Here is a 23,353-nt window from a genome sequence, read left to right as displayed (position 1 = left end):
GCATCCTCTGAGGCCCTTCTTCATTGCATGGCTGACTACCATATTACTAGATCTAAGTGCAGTTGTAAGTTTTGTAAAACAGTAGTAGTATGATAATATACCTTTAGTTAAAGGACAAAATACTAAGTCTATAAAAGCCCAGCCAGTCTTCAGAGTACACTCTGATAAATTAGGAGATGATTTCTTGTGACTAACTCTGTATTTATCAGACTACATTGGGAAGGGGACTCCTAACTGTTACAGGGATTCTCCCTGCCATATGAATACATTATTTGCAGTCCGTATTTCCTAAAATGGAAGCTAGAAGGGATCTCTGTCATATTACCTATTCATTAGGGTAGAAACTTGCTCTCCTTAGAACAGAGAGGGCAGAGACTTAAGTTCTCGGTTACCTTAAAAAAGTTCTACAAGGCTTTTAGATATGTTTGCTGGCCAAGTACTCTCTGAAAACACGAGCTATGTGAATGAGTGCAGTGTGCCTTTTAAAACATATGGGTGAGATGTGACGGTAGGCAAGGGAGTTCAGGAGGTGAGGTAAGAAAGAAAAGCCCAAACCACAGAGGTGAATCTTCAGCTAAAGCTATGTTTCTCTTCTCAGTCCTGCGAACATCAGTCATATGCTGCTTGGACCCTATCCTTAAAATTACTCTGTTTTTCCCTTACGTATTTACCTTCAGCTGTTGCAACCGCACCTTTGCCTGTCACTAGATCTCCTGTCTAACTAAAACCTTTTAATGTAAGTATTCAGAGTACTTGAGTTACTTGGTGTCTGAACTGTATCTTCCACCTCTGTTTTGATGTTTATTTTAATGCTAAAATTAAAACATGCTAGAACAAGCCCATAGCCCTAAAGTTGTGTACTTTTAATAGTATTTAATATGGAAGACACAAATCTCTTGCACCCCCCATAAAATTATGTTAGCATGTGAATCTGTTTTGCTCTGTACCTAATCTTTGCCTAAAGTGCAATTGAAAATTGCATTTCTATTCTTGACTGCAGGATTCAGTTTATCTGTTGGGAGTTTAAGGCCATAGGTGGTATTCACTGTTGTTAGCACTGTGCCCTGAGTACTCTTCATCCCTTTCCTTATTCATTTTAACACTGTTTGGTTCTATCCACTCTATTAGGCATATGGCTCTAAGGCATTGTCTACCCATCACCTAGATCCTTTTTCTTGTTAAATAGTAGATGTAGCTCAAATTACTTGTTCTACCGTGCATTTGTTGATGAATTTACACAGCAAAATGTTGTCTGTGCCGCTAATTTGCTAGGGTCTACCTAAAATACCTTTCCTGAATAACCTGAACTCTTAGCAAAATTTACACCTTCATAGTTAACTCCATTTTCCAGATTAATACACAATTTAAATACAAAAGCTTATTCTCCAGTGCTAAAGGTTTGAACACTAAATTGTGACTTTGTTCAGAAATTTGTGTATTTTATCTTGCAAAAAAGAATTTTAAAAGAAATAGTGAAACACCTTGTCTCAGACCTTAAGTTCTAGGTGAGTAAGTGATTTTATCTGCTCAAATTCTATTGACACATTAAAGTCATAATATATTATGTAGCTATTTTCCTTTCCTTTTGATTAGTAGAATTACACTGTTCCAAAAGTATAGAGGTAACAAAGCTTATTAGGCTTTACCACCTCCCAGAATTTACCATTCGGGATTTAGGAAAAGGATTCATAAATTGTGACAGTGCAGAAACCTGATTCGTAGTTTCTCATCATTTTTATGCTCATAATTTGTTCTTTACCCTCTTGCTAGTCCATGAAAAACTTGTATACAAACTGTCCTTATACCTTTTGGCTCTTCAGATTCCAGCATAGCACGCTCAACCTTCCTTCTGTTATGAGGTTTTGTCTAATTCACAGTTTATAATGCTTAGCTTTCCATTTTATAAACGAGCTCTCTGAGTCCTCATTTAAAAGTATTGCATCTTTTCTTATGTCAGCATTCCCCAAACACCAGGGAGCTCTCAACCTCCCCCCGCCCTTCTTCTGTGGAAAGAATATGTTCTTTCTCAAGGTTTGGATAAGAGAACAGAACATACATTACAGCTAGTGTTTTCAAAAATAGGGGAGAAAAGAGTAGGAAAAAATGTGCAAATGGTAGCTGGAAGCAAAACCTTCAAAGGTTATTGGGGAGTGGGCTGGTTTAAGCATAGTTCTAAACTTGTTCAGTATCTTCAAATTCAGGAATATAAATCACTGGAAAGTGAAGCAATTCAGTCAATATTCAAAGGTTTACTTTCTCTTCCTCTACCCCTAATGCCTTGTGCCTCTTGGGCTGCACGGCACACACCGGAAGATGATTAGGGCTGCATTTATCTGCAGGATCACAGGGCTGTGTAAGTTTTTAATGCTGACTTTCAGGCCGTTCTGATCAGTCCCTGCCTTTTCTGAAGTTATACATCACTGTGCTACTTTTTCACACTGTAATCACCCACAGGCAGATTTTAATTGTACCAGTCACTATTACTTAGCTTTTTAAATACTTTTGCTTTTAAAATGAATGTGTTATTTAGAATTTAGTTACACAGTAGAGGAAAAAAATCTAACTATTCTGAACTGCAGAAGAAATTGCATTTTAGGCATTATCCAATTTTTATATTTATTCAGTCACATTATTTACATGTAGTCATCCATTATTACCGTCTGTTCAAACACTGGCCCTGGAACTCTCCCAGCATTGCACACTCATTTTGGGGTGGGCAGTAGGGTGTCCAAAAAAACCAAAAAAACCCAACAACCCCAAAAAACCAACCAACCAACCAAAAAACCCACCTTACCAGACCTATCACTTTCTTCCAGACACTTTTTACTGGCTCCCCACCCACCCACCCCCACCCCAAACAAATGAAATCTTACTTTCATCTTCACAAGCAAGTTTTAATTCCTGTTCTTTCGGCTCCCATGCGTTCCCTCTGCCACACTGTTCTCATGAATTGCAGCCATCCCATCCTGCCCACCACACTGACTTTGGTGTTCTTCCAGAAATTCTTCCTGCCTGTTACTCCCCAATAAGTCTATATATATCCTTTTCTGAGTAATTTGTTCTCATTATGTAATGAAAGGTTTGGGGCAAGCTTGTTTTGTAAGGAGCTATTTATACTTGTCATACAAATAACTATATTTTGTGATAACTGCCAATGATACCTATGGTATTTTATGCAGAGAGAGATTATATGCTTTCACAGGTCCCATGAAATGCTTTAATTTCAGACATTAGTTATGACTACCTATTAGAAGAAAAAATTTTTAACTAGGAAATCAAGTATGGACCTTTTAAATGCACCAACGTAGAATTCTTGATGACAGAGACTGTAGTGAGACTGGCAGACTTCACATAAAATTTGTGAGATGTTCATGGCAGTTTAAATGTGGTTCTGCTTCATGTGGATAACGTTAAGTAAGTCACAGTCCAACAAAAAATCCATATTTATCTTTTCCTGGAGGTTTGGACAGGCCATGCCTTTTGAGACACAGAAGATTTATCCAGCAAGTTTTAATGAGATATGCAAATTTTGCTTAGAAATACAGAGATTCTTAATCCTCCAAAGCATTTATAATATCAAATGTTATTCTTTTATTTTCATTTTCTTCATCATAGGCAATGGCAACAGACAAGTAAACTAGATTGAGGAGGTATCATTAGTGTTTATTACCAAGGCCTGCCGAAATAAATTTATGTTCATGCCATTAGGAAATTATAAAATGGGACAATTAAAAAAAAATACACACTAGCTTTGGTATGGAAATGGAGGATCACTCCTGCACGCTCTTCCTGTAGATGATGGAGGGTAGGAGAGAAACTGATACAGAGCATCATTTTACTTTTTGTCATTGCAGCAAATACTACAATCAGGGTTACATATGGCATATGTTACGAAGTTTACTTCAGTTCATATACTTTTCAGGTTTTAGGGTGCCTGAACTACTATATGAATAAACACTCACATGCACTCATTACATACGAACAGCAGGAACCTATTCAGCTGAACTGTTTGCAAATAAACAACCCTCAGAAATCGGTTTTCATACTTGGACTTAACTATATATATAATGCAAGTTTGAGTGAAGGTAATACTCATGTTTAAACTGCATAAGGGAATTTTATGTGGTGAAAATACAATACATCGTTTGGCCCTAGTTCCGTGGATTGTTGGTGGCAGTGGTTTGACGACGAATCATTCTTCAGTTATCACCCTTTTGCCATGCCTTACTCTGAAAAGTCTAATTAAACTTTCTCAGCTCTTAGCCAGTCCAAGAGAGATGATTTCCATTCCCAGACTGTAAGCAAGGAGGGTAGAGGTGCACTGTGCATTAGGTAAGAAGTAACAATTGAAAATGCCTCACCTGTAATCTGCTCAGCCCAGGACCTGGTGTTTTCTGACTTCCAGAACACATGCATACAGTCTCCAGCTGGAAAGGTCTTGGCATGGTGGGCAGGAAATATTAAGGGTACTCTGGTCTTCTTTCCCTCTCCCCCATGCAAAGTATATGCAAAGACCTAGAGTGACTGAAGGTTCTGCTCTGAACTCACAAATTAATTACGTGAACAAAAATTAAGGTTTTCTAAGTAACTTAGTTCCACTGCATACATTGTTGATCAGTACAGTACTTTGTGCTGTGATACATAGTATAATGTAAGTGAATTAATATTACTAAGAGATCTTAACAGTTAAGTGCTCTGGATCTTTAAACATTTTTAAACTTACATTCATTGTATACTCTTCTACATTTATTACTGTGTAAGTAATGCAAAAGTTAAATAAATTCCTTTTGATACTTAAAGTGGAAAACATGTTTATTAACATTCTTTCAAGCTTTCCTTATTCAAGGCCATATAAAAAAACTCTGCATTTTGATTATACACGTGTTGTTACTTTCTACATAGTTACAGAGGTATTACATATAATTTACTTTTTTCATGATACACTGTTAAGTATTGAGTTCTGTTAAACAGTTGTAAGCACTTGTTTTCAAATCAGATATTTGAAAAGAACAATTGTTCTATATACATAGTTTAGCAGACTAATGCAGCATAAAATGCTCTTTAGTAAGAGGTATATGACTTGAGGACCAATAGAATACTTACCTAAAATTCCTTTTTTTTTTTTTTTTCCTTTCTTTCTTTTTTCCTCTCTCTCTCTCTCTCTCTCTCTCTCTATGTGGAACTTCACTTGCTTTTTCTGTTTTGGTCACTCCACATTTCCAACATAATCACAGGAAACTAAGACTACATGGTAGTAGCAAATAGGGCCAATTGATGTGTTAACGATGGATCTTACTCTTTGAATCACTTAAAACTAAACATAGATTATAAGTTTCCTTATCCTAGGAACTGCTCAAAAGAACTGCTCAAAAGAACTGCTTAAACTCAGCTGCTGTTGCAAATGCCAAAAGAATATTTGGAATCACTGCTTTGAGATAAGTGTCAGCTCTTCTGCTTTGTTTTGATACACCAGCATGTAGAACACTGATCTGTTCTACATTTTTCTTTCAGAAGTGGGGGCAGTTTTTAGGAAAATCCTATACAAACATGCATCAAATACGTTTTTTGTTGGGCGTAAGTGGTAACACCATACACGTAATAAATATTGCTATCAGTATGACCCAGTTGTACCTACAAAATGTAATATGGGGGAAAAAAAAAAACTATTTCCAGCTAAATCCCATTTCAACAAGACACTGACATTTAAAGTAGAGTCTGTGTGACATTTCTGTTGATGTAAACTATTAACATTATTCATTAGCCTTGTGAAATCCAGTTAAACTGTTCATTTTGAGAAGACAGAATGTGTGACTGAATACCTGAATCAAAAATAAATCTATCTGTAGTATGATTAAACCATAGTACTACTACATGAGCTGCTGCTCCTACTGAAGTAACCAAATGGATTACAAAATAAAATATATTCCCTATGTAAATGTTTGTAAAATATAGCCATAAGAACTCTTGTTCACACATTTTTCATCATTAGTAGTCTTAAACAGTATTTGCCACTCTGTACTCCCTTTCATCATTGGGCTGCAGTTGAACCACTACACTTTCTTCATTTATTCCATTTTCTGCATCACTACTATCAATATTGTCATTGTCATCTTCCTCATATTCCGAGGACTCGGTCATGTTTTGATGGGAATGAGATTCTGACAAAGCCCCAAATGACTGAGTACTAACTGAGGCTAACGGCCTAAGCAAAGGAGTATTTTCGGATACTTCATTCTCCTCTTGACTACTGTCTGTTTCAGAATCTGAGTCCCCCTGAGAAGGGACCACTTTCTGCTTACATACAGGACATGTTTTTTTGGTTTTTGTCAGCCATGGGTCCACGCACTTGCAGTGATACGCTGTTAGAAAACAAAAAAACAAGTGCATCATTATCTAAGTACAAAGGACAAATTGTATTTATGTTAAAATAATGATGATGAAATTCTCATAGAGAATTTTAGTTGCAAGTTTGTTGGCATGAAGGCTGCGTCTATCCTTATATACAAAACGCCTAATAGATAAGGATCTTGGACCTAATTATAAGCACTGTTACAAATAACATAATAAATAACTATTTATTCAGTGAGCCTGAGGGCACTCCTGCAATGGGCCACGTTTGATAAAATAATCTTTAAAAGCTTCTTGAGGAAGTACAGCCACCTTGCTGGCACACCTGACACCCATCGACATTATTCTCACAATGCCCCCCCGCCTTTTCATCCAAGGAGACTGTATCAAAGCATCTTGTTATTAAATGAAATAAACCCAAATTAAAATTTGCAAATTTTAGTTTACAATTGGCACAGCAGCTGTACTGGCCTTGTTTAAATCCAGGAAAACTTTGTTTGAAAGTGCCATAATTATGATATTAAAAACTTAGCTCTACATGTTAAGAGAGACTTCTAACTGGCAGAGAGCTACATTTAACCACAACTTGCACTTTCAAACATGAGTAGCTAGACAAAGGTAAGCATATCATGTTTAATATATGTTTTTCATGCATGTAAGTAGCACGTTCCCCACAAGAATTCACAGTGATGTTTTTCAGTTTGTCAGGAACGGTGATCAGGTTTAGCTGCCTTTGTAGTCCCTAGGTGGGACAGGTGGGCTCTGTTCTCTCTCCTTTGAGAAGTCCCTGTTGTTTGTCAGCCCGTTCGGAAGTTGGTTTTTGTGAACGAGGTTTTGTAAGGCTCAGTCTGTCATCTGCTCTGTTCAGTGCGTTTGTGAGACTGTGACACCAGTTGCCTCCTTTTCATATCAGCAATGTAGTATTTGCTTTTGCAATGTCGAGTCAGAGCAGGAATTTAATGAGAAGAAGCTGGCTAAAACTCCATCCAGCCCAAATGGCTGTAATATGATTAATGGACTGGGAGGTGAAGAGAGGGTCTCAAGCTAGGAATAATAAATCCTCTCTCTCTTGATAGCTGTTTATATAGCTTTTGTCCAAAAATGTTTTAATTTAGAGATGCTCTTGGGACTAGGCCTCTTCCTAGATTTCTAGATATGATCTCTTAGTACTTACACACAGTTAGAACAGTCCTTTCTTGTGGATGGATACCTGTGCAACTGCTAGATACACTTTTCGCAGTGGGATATATTTGAGAAAGACTGCTCAACTTGTTGCAGTAAAAATGCTCCGCTATTTTTTGCGCTGACAATATTGACTTCCAAATGCAGCCAAAGCACAAGTCTATATGGCTTATCTTCACACTACTGGACAGACTGTTACATTCATCCACATCTCCATGTCACTACTAGTCAGTAGAATTATGTTTAATAAAATTTTAAGATTTTCTCTTAGATGTACATCCCAAGAAAAGGCAAAGTGGTAGTGTTACCCTGTTTTGCTTTTAAAAATAAAAAAGTTTCTTTCTTTCTCCAATTTGTATACACACTCAGGCATATTAGCAAAAATAAATTTTATAAATCAGTCAGTAAACACATTCACTATGATTTTTAGACAAGCAGTGTTTTAGATAGCTGTTTTAATGCAAATACCAAACCTAAAATACAGCTGCTTACCATGAGAACATGGAAGGATTCTGAGCTTGTCTCCATCCTCATATTCATCCAGACAAATGGCACATACATCGTACTCATCTCCTGCAGCACAAAACTGAGAATTAGTTTTACATCAAAAGATTCACAACATACCTTCTCAAACACATACATATAAGCTCTATTGGCTAATTTCATGGGTTGAGGAAACTACTGACTCCTCCCCATCCTTGCCATTTCTTTAAGGCTGTAGAGTTGACTTCACTATATTTCTTCTCCTTATTAGGACTAGTGCTCCTTAGCTTTCCCTTCAAGTTCAGGTTAATAAAAATATTTTAAACCGTTTTAAGTGCTATCTCTATAATACTCTAACATTCCTATGTCACTCTCTCTGCATTTTTTGGCTAAGTATTCGTAATAGCAGTTCTAGCTCACCAAGCCTGCCTGTTCCCAAACCGTACCATCTTCACATTAATGTCTTAGTTTCCCAGTGTTCAACAGTCTACATTTTCACTATCTTCAGGGCTACCTAAGATCCTGGGTTCTACTGCACAGCAGAGGAGCTAGGAAAGTGAGGAGACACAGATCCCAATGGAAAGGCTATGTACAGAGAAGGTTCAGGCTCTCCTACACTAGAATACAAATAGAGGAAGAGTATATAGTAAGGCAGAGACCCCTGTAAGAGGAACGAGGCCCCCTTGTCGCCTACAAGGTAGAAGAAGGAAGGGTTGACAGCATTCTTGTCTCCAGTGCCCCTTACAGGAGCTTTCCCCATTTCCTCCCAGCGCTTCCAATTCCTTCCAAATTAACTAATTAATTGGATTAATTAATTCCTTCCTAATATAAACCCCATCCATCCCACAAATGTTCCCTCATCATTCATCCCTGCAACTCAATTTTCTGTCTTTCAGAGAAATCTACTACTCCTGTTCCTCCCATTCTCTCTTTAATCCTCTCCCAGTAAGCTTTTAAACATAGTTCCAGTGTCTTCTGGACGATGTGCTGTACTCAAATTCCACTAGTGAACTTCACTCTCAGATTGGACATACGAGATTTCAGATTTAGCACGCTAGGGCTATAGCTACAGTTAATGGCCACAAGAATCATACAAATAATCTGAACACCTACTTGGTTCACCTTTCAACATACATATATCACACATTAATCCGTGACCTATGACCGTCTAGCACAGACTGTAAGATCCTTTTTTCCTAACAATTCCAGTATTGCTTCCCAAACCACTGTCCAGGTTACATGCATGAGACAGATCAACTGCGGACAAATCGGAATCACAGTTCAAGCTCCAAGCTTGTTAAAAAGGCGTTCACAAAATATGTAACAAGCTGTGAAAGTGCCATTTTGGGGAAAAAGTGGAAAAAGTGAAGATCTTGGGAAAGTCCAGCTACAGTAGGCCCACATTTGGGTCATGAACTTACCTACTTTATCAAAAAACCTGCAAATGAAGGAAGCAGGCAGATTTTGCATTACTCCAAAGAGATGTCCTTTAAACATCAAAGCTTCTAGAACAGTAGCAGAGCTTTCCCTTTGCTATAATGAAGCTGCATTCATTGAGCTGAATTCCAGAAAATTTCTGGAATTCGGCTCAAAATTTGTTTTGATAGCAAGCTGCTAAACCCAATGCTTTTCTACAGATGGCAAAATTAGATACGTAAGATGTTTAGAGTTACTTTTCAGAGTAACACTCGGGATTCACATACATCTCTGCGTGGTTGTTCTGTGCTGTCTGCTTGGTAGATCTAGGGAGACCGCGCACAACAGCAGGAAAAATGAGAGCTGGGCACCAGCAACAGAGAGGCTGAGCTTCCCAAGGAAGCTGCAGAAAACTAACAGAAATAACACTGGTGACTCAAACCTCATTAGTGAGGTAGAGTGGCACAAAAGATTAATCCCTAATGTCAGCTCAAATTTCAAGTATTTATATGGAAATCAATTCTCAGGGAAGGAGAATCAGTAAGAGGAAGTTGTTCACTGCCAGGAAAGAGGCAAAGATGTACCATTTTTCTGTTTAGATGCTCAGAATATGATCATTAGTACATGAAATGAAAATGTTATACATCAAAGACAAAATCCTAGAAAGCCACTTGACCCGAATTTTTCATTAACTGCATATTGAACAAAATAAAAACTTTAACAATATACTTTGCCAAAACCAGTAAACTTTCTTTGTAGATCTAAAAAATTCCTAAGCATTTTTAATTCTGAAATGCAGAAAACATGTATTTTAGAAGCTGGCTCAGAAACATCAAAAAAAGAAAAAAGAGAAGAAAGGAATTTTGGAAACAACTGCAAAAATAAAATACCTTGCTTAAATAAACTGTGTATGAGAAATGTGTAGTAACCAAATTCTCTTCTGCTTGGCATATATAAATACAAAAATATTTTCAGAAATACAGAATTACCCATCTGTGTCTATTACATATAGCTGTGTACTTATGAACAGTGAAAAATGCAAAAATAAAACTGCCAACACTTTGGCAGACCTTATGACTTGTTTTCTCTATTAGACCTACATTGTCACTGTGCAGCCAGGCAGACGGGCCAGTAATGAACAGTAATTAGATCAGTGATAATCCCATCTGCAGGAAAAAAACAATATAGGAATACCTAGTAAACAGCAGAACTGTACTTACTCTGGGGCAGATTTTAAAAAGGCATTTTAGATAGCTACATCACATTATATCTCAGTCATATCTATCTATCTGTATATACACAAAAATTCAGTATTCAGCAGACTTAAAAATGTGTCTTTGTTTCAAATCATACATACTCTTATAGCCTACTAATTGTCACACATATTGGGGATTTTTTCCATGTATATGTGAAATACAAGCATTTTCAAAGCTGACTGCCTGAAGTTAAGCTCTTATTTTATATTTAAACACATTTAAGCAAACAGCCCAGTATCTAGAGGCCTTGTGGATGTGGCAACTCCAGAACTCCAGATCCTTTGTCACGTATTTAACCACTGGTTTGGGATCCTAATGTTTAATACTCAAGTGTAGAAAACATTGGCTTTACACATTTTTAATTTCCTGATAATATGCCCACACATCTCTCTCTCTTCCAGTATTCTATTCTTCACTAAACTTACCACATTTTCTGCATGACTGAGGAGTTACACTGTAATTTTATTGCTGGTAAGATCTAAAATCCTTTCAGTCTTGGCCTATATTCCGTTTTAGTGTAAAATTAAGCTTGCTTGAAAATAATATTAAATATTTCAGAAAATAAATTCTATGCTACAATACTTACTAATTCACAACATTTCTCTTTCTATATTATACTGCATTATTTACTATATTATTAACTATATTATTCTTCAAAGTAGTCAGATCTCATGATGATCAAACTACAGGCATATTAAACTGGATTTGTCTTCTTCGCTAGATTTACTTTTGTTACAAAGACATCACAAAAGACTCCAAGGCCCACAGACTTCTGCATGACCAAAATGTAATCCATTTTGTTTTAAATAAGCTTTTTTAGGAACAACCAGGACACAACAATTCCCCCAAAACACTGTTAGTGTAAAAATTAGATTCTGATACAATGTATTGTGTGGGATTGCTCAAAGGTGAGGTTTGTTGACAAGGATGGCACAGAAACCACTCTATGGATGATGCTAACTTACCAGATAGAAAAAACTACTGATTTGCAAAGATAGTCAGTGCTGCACCTTTTGTTACTGCATCCTCCACTCAATACTGAAATGCTAAGTTATCCAAAGACTACCAAAATTAGTTACAAAAAAAAAAAAATTCCCATGGGTTATAGCGGTCTTTAGCTCAACCCCTATTTAGACATGTTTAGAGAGTGTTTTATTTTTTGTGTATCAATTCTTTAGCTATGTCAGAGTACAATCACCCCCACAAAGCAGTCTTTATCATCATTTGCCTGTCAACCTATTAAATTCTAGAAATCCACTAAGGCCACTGTTTTCCCTTAACAACCATATCACAGTCATACACAACCATTTATTCAACAGTGATTCATGATATAAAGCAGCCTAAGAAAGAGAAGAACCAGTATGTATAGTGTCTAAGCTTCAGTTTTTGATTAACTCTACTTGTTTGAATACAAAGATACAAACAGATGTTTTAGGCAGTATGAGTACACTACAGACAAAAAGAAAATCCAGCCTGCCTTAAAACAGTATTATAGGAGGAGCTGCTTTGTGTTTTCCAAAGGCAAAGGAAAGATTTATCATCAAGAAGACTGAAGTGAGTGGATTTCACATTAATGTCTTGAGAAATCCTATCTTTCACAAAGAAGCATGAAGCAATACATTTTGATTGTGTTGCCAAAGGTGACATAGAGCAAGTATCGGGTCAAACTTTGTCCTTCTGGTAAAAGTGGCTGAAGAAAGTAATATGCGTGATTAATTTAAAAGAAATATGACTGAAGTGATCATTTGCTTAAAGAAACTGAAATTCCATCTTTCAGGTTTTAAAGGAAGATATTAATGTAATTACCAAAACATTAAGGCCAATTAAAAGCAAGTCCACAGCAAGTCATCTTTTTACAAAGGACTTTCCTGGAACTTCAACATTAACAGCTCAGCTAGCTAACAGGTGAAGCCTGATCTTATATACCTGTTAAAGTGACTCTGAAAAACATGAGATTTTTTTTCAGAATTAACACAAAGGAATAATTTCTCATAAAGGAATAATGCCCTTTCAGGGGTGTAACAGGCTCATGCAACTACTAAATAAAGTGAGAAACCCTTCCTTCCTTCCTCAAATTGGCATCTACTTATTTTCTCAGCCACTGTCTTCTAGTCTCTTACATGCAGAAACAGGAATCGCAGTAATCAGTCATGCACTGTGTACATCTAGAGGAAGAAAGACTACATGCTGCCGGGGTGGTAGTGGGATATAGTTAGAGAATACATAAATGAGACAGGAGTCCACTGGATCACAGACCGGAGACTACACCGAGGCTGGGGTGCAGAGAACATCCTTCTATCATGCTATTGGTGGTTGATGCTACTACTCATTTGATTTTTCTGAGAGGATCATGTTTTTCTAGAGCTAAAAGGCTTGAGATTATGAGAAGAGTAGAAAAATAGGGGCATTAGGCTACTGATGGGAATACATACCTACAGAGAAATTAGAAATGGAGATGAGCAGAAGACAGTGGCATGGGATAAAGCAGTAAAGAAATACAGGAAGTGATGGGGGTTATGAGACTTCCATGCACTTAGAGCCAAAACTGAAATATTTTGACTGTTTTTATTCCCTGAGAGACAACATGGGCTATGATATGCAATGTTATATGCTTCAGTTTAACAAAAGCTATTTAAATAAACCAACAACAATCTATTATAACAACTTGTATTACCCATCCATTCCTCAAGCACATCTTGGAGTGTTGTTAGTTTTACCCATAACGCAGTATCAAATTGAGCATGAACAAAGGTCTGCTTTTATTGTTTTCAAAAGGGGGGGGGGCACCTGAACAAATATTTTAAACTTTTCCAGAAGTTTACATATTGGACAAAAAATTCAGATGACAAGCTATTTATTAAGTACCAAAGGGTTTTGTTTTAACATGTGGGGCGAAGGGCTTTTGCAAAATTAAACCACAGAAAAGAGGGTGTTTTTTTTCCCACAAGGAGATATTAAAATCATTTCAAGGCTTCATTTCAGTCACCAAGTTAGTTTCCTTGCTGACAACCAGTGGATACAAAACTTCTGGGCTGGTTAGCGAGGGTTACGCGTGCCCTATTTCTCCACAGGGAGTAAGATCCATTAGCTTTTAATGCAGCTGCCTACGATCTTCTGTGACAATGGCTTTGGGCACAGGAGGGTAAACCGGGGCTGTGCGTTCTGTAACGCTACCCGCTCGGGAAGCAAGTGCTACGCAGACAAAATGACTGCATCTACATGCTGTTTAGCGAGCAAGCGTATGCTATATCCCAAAAGCATGGTAATTATACCCCTCCTCAGCAGCACAAAGGAAGTTCTTGGAAAGGAGTCACGTCTCCCTGGGAAACAATGCATTTTCCACGCTCCTAGTAATACAGTTCGACACCCTTCCAGTCTCAGAGCTGAGGATAAATCTACCATTATACCTATCCAATTTATCACAAGCTGGTCAATTACCAGGATTAGAGGGAAGAAAAATACAATAAATTCACATTTCAAGACTCAATGAATTAAAGTGTCACAATAAAACAGCAAGCATCTGAGTAACAGTTTGAGTTGGCTCTTAAAACGCCGACATGAATTTAGCATGATCCTGCTGACATCAATCCACCTTTATTTTAACTCAGAACTGATTTTGGATCAGCAAAGATTACACATACATAGCCACAGAAATTCATTCTCTCTAGATTATATAAGTGATCATCTAATATCTTAGATTCTGAAAGTATTGATAGAAAAAGTAAAGTAGAAATTTATTTAGCACTACAGGCTGAAAGACTAATGAAGCAATAACTTTTGGCTTTTTTAAGAGGATCATTTTCTCCCAGATATTTCTTCCTGATAGAATTATTCAAAAAACTTGCATTCCAACTCTAAAGAACATAAAAGAGCTAGTTACTTTCCTGCAATCACAGAATAAAGGAAGTGAGATTAAATTCAACCTCATTGATTTCCACATAGTAAGGAAATGGTCAGAGGTATTTTGCATTTTTCTTTTACAGATACTTTTCTTTTTAATCAGAATATACTTTTGCTTTGCTTTCTCTACCCCTTGTTTTCCTTTACATGTTTTGTTTTGTTTCAGTTTACTCTCTGCACTGGAGAAGTGACAGAGGAAACTCCAGCTCTTCTGGAGATGTCTTACCACTAAACTTCAGTAAAGTCTCAACCTTCCCATGACCACTACTAATATATTTCAGGGCTGAGTGCATTACTTTTATGAATCAAAGCCACTGATAATTTTCTCCAGCACTCTGAATGTGGTGATCCAGTGTAGAGTCTAGCTTTACTCTCAATTTGTATTTTGCAGTCCACCAGGACTCGCAGATAAACTCCAGGCCTGATCCACAGCTAAAGTAGGCAAAGTGTTGAAACCCTTCTAAAAGAGAAATCTGAAAACACTTTATCAGTGAAAACTTCACGGCTGTGAAATATGACAGTTCACATTACTCCTTCTTCATCTGAGCATAGAGAGTTCAGCAAAGCACAAGTCAGACATTAATGGCATCTTGAATATCTCAACATCACTTCGTTATTCTTACTATCCTGATTAAAACAAGTATCTAGACAGAACATGTCCTAACAAATAAGGTGCTGCAGGCACCTTGGGAAATAGAAGTACTTGATCCATTTGCTACAAGAATTTATAAAATCATTATTAAATAAGTTCAGTCACAAGCTCATTTCAATGAAGCTGATCAGGAGGGAGAGAAAAATCTCTTTCTAAAAACGTCCAAGTGTTTGCCATTTCTTAAATGATTCTATGATGTTTCATCACATAAAAATAAGAATGTACACTAAAGTAAACTGACAGTTTTTGTAAGTGACCTATTTACAAACACTAAAAAAAAATTACAGCTTACATGCATAGGGATAAGTTGTAAGCATAGTAGTGAACAAATATTTTCTCAGAAGTTTTGTTTTCACCTAAACATTTTCACCCTTTCTGGACTGCTTTGGGACCCAAGGTACCACAGTCCTGGATATTACACAAATTGGGCAGATATTTTTCTATACAAAGTTGCCAATATGGTCATAGGTCTCTCGAAAATAGGAGTTTTTAGTGTAAAAACTCCAAAATAGAAAAAATAAGCTCTTTGCCCTGTTTTTCATAAGCCACTGAATGCAATGGCTACCTGAAGGAACCAGAAGCTGGCTGAGCACAGTATGTTCCTCTGGACCTTCACAGCTAGGTATGCTTTATGATGACTGATTGAGCCCCAGACAACTCATATTAGAAGTTTCTCCCTCAGAAATAGCAGAGTTTAACATGAAGTTCAGGATATGAATATAACATATCTTATCTTAGTTAGATTTTCATGTGGAATCACTAAAAGGGAACAAACATTAGCTTTGTTGGCTCAGGATCATTTCTTTAGGATCAGTTTTAAATCCATAGCAATAGATCATTACACCAAGGTTCAGTCAACCCTGCCCAGAGAAAAAAACAAGTTCGTTTCTTTGAGAGAGACTAACATTGCACAAAAGCTGCATCCACTCAAACTGAACATCTGCTTTGCAGAAAGTAAGATCAATGTCATTAATAATGCAGGTCGCCTTTATCAAGGGCAACAAAGAATAGTATGTGGCTCTATCCTTGAGTCCAAGAGTATCCCCTAACATGGTATCTGTGCCCAGGCAAATATACTGCCTATTAACACGGGTCATGCACTAATCAATCATTTTGATGAAATTATATTTCTACCTTTTCTTTTCATACTTTGTAATAGCTTGAACGCATGAACAATCAGATGGCAAAATGGCAACACATTTAAAAAATGTAGTGGAGAAGAATTTTGTTCTTTTGAAGAATAGACTGAAATACACAAGAATCAAGGCAGCTTTTTCTGTTTCATTGAATAGAGTAACTTACTGCGGCTTTATTTCATATATTTCCATTATCTTGCACACAATGAATCACTAAAAAGAATCACAGCAGCAAATATTTTGGGATTAGATTTTAATTGCTCTGCTCTCCTAAAAGTATTGTGATAGAATGAAAGGACCGCTCCTCTGGAAAAGTGGGTAAATCATACCCACAAAATAGTTTTGCTTTCATAGTCTCTACAGAGTCAGGGAATCTACATGCCACAAATATTTATCCATTTGCAGATAAATCATCGGAATAGCACATCACACGGTGACTGATTATTGTGGTCACCGTTAACAGGAGAACAAGAAGGAAGTTTCTTGGAATTTCTGTACTGATTTTGCAGTATACTAAAGATTATTTTAATTCTCAGCCATGATAAGTATAGGGTGCCTACTTTGCTTCCAATGAAGAAATATTAGAACTCCTCTTTATTTCAGTGAGAGCAGGGTCAAAACATTTTTGTGTACTTTCACTTCAAACTGTACTCAAAATTGTTTCGAAAGCTACAAAACCCCTCCACTTAGACTTTTTAGTGTTAAAAACAATGGGGTCTAATTATTTAGACAAAGAAAGAACCACTTGCCTTTCTTAAATTTATGTACAGGAAGTTTCTTAAGCTGATCTTTCCTAAGCCGATTCCTTCTGGCCCTGTGTCTGTCTTGCACAAATTTTGTGATCTGGAAACAGGTATAAATAAGACAACATGAACAGTAAATTAAAACAGTAAAAGAACAATAGAAGTTATTTATGAGCAGTCACTGTAAGTTAGTCAGAAGGGAATCCGGGCTCAAACTGAGTCATCTCTTTCCTTGTCTGGACTGAAAGATGAAGCCAAACAAGCCTAAAGCAGTAATGTTCTTGATGACCACAGCACTTGAAACCAAAAAAATATACAAAGTTTTCTTGAAAAGGAAAGAAAGAAAATAATGTCAATACCATATAAAATAATGTCCATTGTTGCAATCCCCTAATGAAGTCCAGGTACAATGGATGGCACGTTTTGGGGCAAAATACAGTTCATGAAACTTGACTGGCTTCATTTACAGCAGTTTTAGATTAGTACAGCTCTTTTAGAGGATTATTGCCATGTTCATCAGAATTGTTTTCATAGTACCCAGGTTTGGAGGGGGAAAGCTCTTTACTTCAAGCTGTAGTAGCTTTTTGTGGTTGACCATACTAAAGATTCTTTTTCCATTTTCTTAATACTTCTTAATGTTATTTCCAGTCTATTTCTTATTTTAGCACCTGTGGTATGACATTATTTTTCAAAGATGATGACAATATAAATGACAAAATGGCCCTGACAAAAGCATACACACTAAACAATCTTTTGAAAACTGCAGAGCTTTTAGGCAAGGCAGCTAAAATGTAGGTGCTCTACCTGTGGACAATATTAACACTCACCCAGCGTTTACTTTATAAACAGCATTAATAGTTTGGGAATCCCCAAAGGACATTGCTATACTTCACAACAAATGATGGGAAATAGAGTAAGTGTGAACCTATGTATGAGTGATATGGACAAACATTATTTGGAGGACAGTCTCTCTGAAACGGTAATCAGTTCTTGACAAAAATGGAATTTATCCTTCTGAAACTTACATGGCTTCTCTTTTTAAGCATATCTGGATCTAAACTGTTCATTCAGGTATTTTTACCCCAGCTAAAAATGAACTGTATGCATGAACTGCAGTTTTTCTGCTCAAATCCTGATACTTAATAACAGCCACAGAGTCTCGCATTCAGTTCTTTGTTAAAACCAAGACTTCCTGAAGAGAAGCATGGCAGAAATCACAAAAGAACGAGGATCAAATCCAACCCAGCATCTCCTCAAGTCCCCTGCCTGCAGCAATTATGTAACTGAGTAAGATTACATTCAAATTCCGTAACATAGCTTTCAGCCAAGGCTGGTTTCACAAGGAAATATTACTTAATCAAGATTGTTGCTGCTATCGTATGGCTGAATGTCCAGTGATGTACAGCAAATCTAAAGCACCTAACGGTCACTTTCCTATCTTAAGTTTACTTTGAAAAGTATCTCCGCACTTCAGTATAACTCACAGTGCTATCCTGCTTGATCTTTCAGTGTGTAATATATTGATTCACACTGCATATAGGGTCAATCAGTACACATCACTAAACGCTATACTACATTCTGGAAAATGCTTTCAAACACTTCTCCCCCCTTTTTCTTATAGTTTAACATGGCCTGTGTAGATAGATTTTGTAATTTCCAACACTACAGAGCCCATTTTCAAAACCCTCAAATATCTGTCCCAAATACATTAGATATATATTATACTGCAAGTTAGGCCTACCTATGCTCTATACACTGCAACATTCACCAAGTTCCCGTTTTTTTTTTTTGTTTGTTTGTTTTGTTTTGTTTTTTTCTTCCCTAAAACATGATCCCAAGACATGGAAAGGGTCATTCATTTTACTACTGACTACTTACTGACACTAACAGAAGAGAAATTCAGGTCTCTCAGAGCCTTTGCTTTTATAAAACTGGGCCAGATTTGGGAGACTGAATTCCTAAGCATAGTTTACAGACATGCCTTTCCCTCCACTTCCTCACAATGCAGGAACAATGCAATTGAAGATGAGCTCAACTGCCTCAAATTCTCCTCACCAAGTATGTATTTCTTCCTCTCACAGCCAATCCTGCCAAGCATCTATTTATTCCTTTAGGAATGCAGTTAGTTTTCCCTGTAATTTTTATTTAGAATTTATATCGGTTGAGTAGCACAATGCTGCATTTTACCTATCTAGTAAAAAACTTTTAATTCAGAGCACCAGCTTTGCTGATACTCTGAATTAGAGTATCAGCTCTTAAAAGATCCAGCTGTTAAAAGGCTAATTTAAAAGAATCAGCATCTATGGCTTCTGCAAGACAGTTTACTTACATCCTAAAGACAAACACTTTACAGATTCGTTTACCTCACTCCTATAACATGTTTAATACCACCTGTGATGCAGGAAACTTGTTTTCACGGAAAGGGAAATAGCTGCAGTTCTAAAGAGAGACGGCCTTTCAGTGGGATCGGTCCTGTGCTTGTTACGTAACTCCCATTCTTTGCTAAAGTGATTCATGCAAATTAATCTATACTGAAGTTTATTTCTTGACCTGAAGATGATAGCTCTCAAGTCCATAAGGAATTTTCAGAAGTTATTTAACATCATCTAAAAACAAAAGCAGCTGAACTGGTGACAAATTCTAAAAGAAAATATGAATAAATGTCCTGTAAGTAAAACCCATCTCTATTACCATGATGACCATTGTGGAAATTCAGAAAGAGAAGTAAAGCTTCCACTCATTATTATACTTCTCATATGTTCCCCCCTCCTTTATTCATCTTCTCTGTAATGGTAATCTTCTAAATCTCTCTTTAAACAAGAGCCTCCCTAACTATTCTTACTGTCTTCATCTTCATTCCCTAATTAATATATTTTCTGGAAAATGAGGGAATGGTACTTCACACCATATTTGGTAAGAGTCAAAGCCAGTCCTTATGATCTTCAAAATGATACCACAGTGACTTTCATATTCTTCTTCATTCCTTCCTTGGATAACCAGGGTCTTGGCTGAATTTTTGACTGCAGGTGCATGCTAAGCAGATTAATAATGGAGCTGAAGTTGGGATACTGTTGGTCTCAGAACAACAAATGTTCACAGAATATTATCCATGGTGACCACTCTCCTTTAGTATTACCCTTCTCCTTACCTGAATGTTCTGACCTTCAGGATACAAGGACAGAGCTACATTTTCACCTAATTAACTGGGACAGAGAAGAATGATCAAGGCTATCGCTGATGGGCCAGACAAAGTACTGGTGGATTTTACATCGTCTCTAGTTGATCACTTTTCTGTGCTCTAGTTTCAGAGAGCTTCTGCAATTTTGATTGTTCCAAATGTGCCCAGGATTGTCACTTAAATACATAACTGACAATGCTAAGAACATTAGTATAGAAAGAAGTATTTTAAGAAAATGTTATAGGGCAGTTGATGCATTACCTTTTCTTTTGCTAAAAATCAAGTTAATACTTCGGTCAGAGCCCAGCAGAGATTCCAAAAAGTGGTATGCAAAGTATTCTGAAATAATGCACAGTTGTGCTGTTTTGCCTTTTATAGGAGACAGGAGCCCAAATAAGAACCTCTATAAGTAATAGTTTCTGAGCTTGCAGAATGATTACTATACCTGCAGTAAACATCAGTGTGAGACCTGCACAGCAGTGCAACAGCAGGACTAATGTGTATTAAGCAGCACAAGGTTGATGAGGTGGGACCTGCTCTCAGTGCAGGAGAGCACAGGGACAGGTTGGTTGTTGGGGAGGGAAGAGGAAAAAGGTTGTGCAGTGGAAGGGTAGGGGTGAGGACAGTTCTTCATAAGGAGTTATATGCTGAGGAGGACACCCTAAGGGCTTCTGACATCCCTTTGACAAAATGTGCAGCTGTTTAATATACTGAGAAAAAAAGGATTTCGGGTAAACACAGGACAAGTAAACACAGTACACAAAGCTTTCTTTGTTCCTTTACTGTGCCCCTTCATTTTAACTTCAGTAACCTGTACATCTATGATGATTTATTTGGAAGAAAAAAATTATTAAAAAGAAGGAACTTACCATAAATATCACGATGAGAATAAGGCAGATCCCTACTATTATTAGGAAAGGGATTAAGTAATACTCCAAAGGAAGACTGAACTCTGGGATTAACACAACATGGCCACTGTGGAGGAAAAGATATCACTTTCTGAAGAGGTTAGAATTTAATAAACAGTGACATTATAGAATAAATACAATGAAAAAACATAAAATAAAGGTTATCACTAGACATGCTAAAGGAATACCTACATGTGCACAAGAACATTAAAAAAATCAGCTGATATTTATATAGCATAAAGTCAAATAAATAAAAGAACAAGTGTTTTTTTAGAACATTTTTGGAGTTAAAACATAATAAAGTTTGCATGTTCATATACAAAAATGTCCAGGTTTTTAATCCTATTTATTGATTTCAATCATAAATCTAAACCAATGTGAAAAACAACCTTGTAGGTGCTTCAATATCAGAATGAGAAAAATATAACATGATTGTCAAAGGACACCAGGAAATGATTCTTATTTACTAATGTATTTTGGGTTACATTTGAGATTTAGTTTCAATTTATGAAGCATGGTAAAGTGCACTTTTTGTCCTCTGGAGAGTCAAATTACGGTACAATAACCAAAGTCTTCCTAGAGTAAAATACGTGGAACCTGAGGTGATGCTGGCAACTGGGTATCCAGAATACTAGTATTTATTTATATATAAGGAAATAAACTCACATTATTCTGTTGGCACAAGCAGGCAGAAACACCTGATGAAAGTGTCCAGTTCTATCACCACTACTCATGTGGAGTAGCACTTATCAAGTAGTTTCATCAACAGTGTGTCTACTTAAGAAAGACACCATCTAGTTCTTATGATTAATTTAGTGGAAGGCATTAGAAAGTACTGAAGGAGCAAGATCTTTAGACTAACACTAAACAAACCTGCTCTGGCATCCTATTCGAGGTATATAATTTAACCATCTTGTTCTCACAATGCTTTTCTTTTCAAACATTTGAACTAACTTAAAAGCAGAACAGAAGCAGTGCAAATATAATCACGTAATCCCAAGGATATACCTCAAATGCATCCTGCAGAGTCATCTAACATGGGAAGATATCCCCTGACTTCCCTTCTAAAACTATTAATAAAGGATGATAAAAAGAGCTAGCTGCAGTAGCCCTAAAGTATTAGGAAAATCAATAATCCCATTTTTCTGGGTCTTTTCCAGAGCAGAACTGCATTTAGTCAGAGAAGAGTTAAATGCTGATAAGGTATGAAGAGATGCCCACTGAAGTTCAAGCTTCAACCAGTGAAATTTTTCATTTCAGGATTTATATGAATACATAAGAATGCTATATAAAGGTAGATTAACACATACAGTTTAGTCCTGACTTCTCAGTAATTTCATCACTGCATCGTTTTAAAGGTTATTTTTATTTTTATTTTTTTTTTAGAAAAAGATCAGCATCTTACCTCAATGGGAACTGATATATGTTGTAAAAAGAACACACCTACCCTTAGAACTGAAATATGCATACACTCACAAACATATTTTCTGCGATTCCTAAAGCCATATATTCTAACATATTTAAAGCCATGTGAAAATAAAAGGGGAAACATTTGATAGACATATTGTAACCCTCTTGCAGGAAATCTAGTCTATAGTTATTTTTAAAATATATTCTGCCCATTGTTCTCAGAAATTTTGTCCTGTTACCTAAAGATGGACAAAACAAACATGGCAAAATGCTTGGAGGAAAAGGTATTTTTAAACTTCATCATCAGTTTTATGATGCTGAATATTTCTTTCAGATTTGACAGGTAACTTAATTAAGATCTTAAGCTCTTTTGCCTCCAGCTGCAAAATGCTTAGTTACTCTTTCTCGGAAACATGCAGAGCTTGAAGGCTTCTGCTCTTTATTCAGAAAATTGTATGCACATGCAGAAATAGCTCAAGCAATGATTCAAGATTCATATGTACCTACAGTGAGTGCTGATCTCACCTGCTTCAAGATCAAGATTTTGTATTAAGCAAAAAAGAGTTTGAATATATACATTTAAAATGGCTACGTAGTACAACATGATCATTTAACTTGGCACGAGCTAGAAGAATAACTGAACTCCTTTACCAGTCAGAGATAACCAAGTTTTCTTACAACAGCAAGAATAATGCAAGAGAAATACCAAAGCAGAAACAGAACATTAAAACAGTAAGGATG

The 23,353-nt window shown here is 36.6% G+C and overlaps 1 protein-coding gene across 2 annotated transcripts in view; it reads right to left on the bottom strand.

The window, feature by feature from the left end:
• Window positions 1–4,794: 4,794 nt before the first annotated feature.
• Window positions 4,795–23,353, bottom strand: part of RNF13 (ring finger protein 13) — a 40,930-nt gene continuing 22,371 nt past the window's right edge. For both annotated transcript variants that reach the window (XM_026110036.2, XM_064516442.1), the window contains 4 exons: window positions 21,164–21,269; window positions 17,123–17,216; window positions 8,023–8,103; window positions 4,795–6,359 (listed from right to left, as the gene is read on the bottom strand). In XM_026110036.2, the coding sequence (XP_025965821.1) occupies window positions 5,995–6,359; window positions 8,023–8,103; window positions 17,123–17,216; window positions 21,164–21,269 (646 nt within the window). In that variant the 3' untranslated portion in view covers window positions 4,795–5,994. The remainder of the gene's footprint in view (window positions 6,360–8,022; window positions 8,104–17,122; window positions 17,217–21,163; window positions 21,270–23,353) is intronic.

Source organism: Dromaius novaehollandiae, chromosome 9 (genome assembly GCF_036370855.1).
Source record: "Dromaius novaehollandiae isolate bDroNov1 chromosome 9, bDroNov1.hap1, whole genome shotgun sequence".
Lineage (NCBI taxonomy): Eukaryota > Metazoa > Chordata > Aves > Casuariiformes > Dromaiidae > Dromaius > Dromaius novaehollandiae.
Note: the sequence above shows the minus strand (reverse complement) of the source record. Positions and strands in the feature narration are given on the sequence as shown.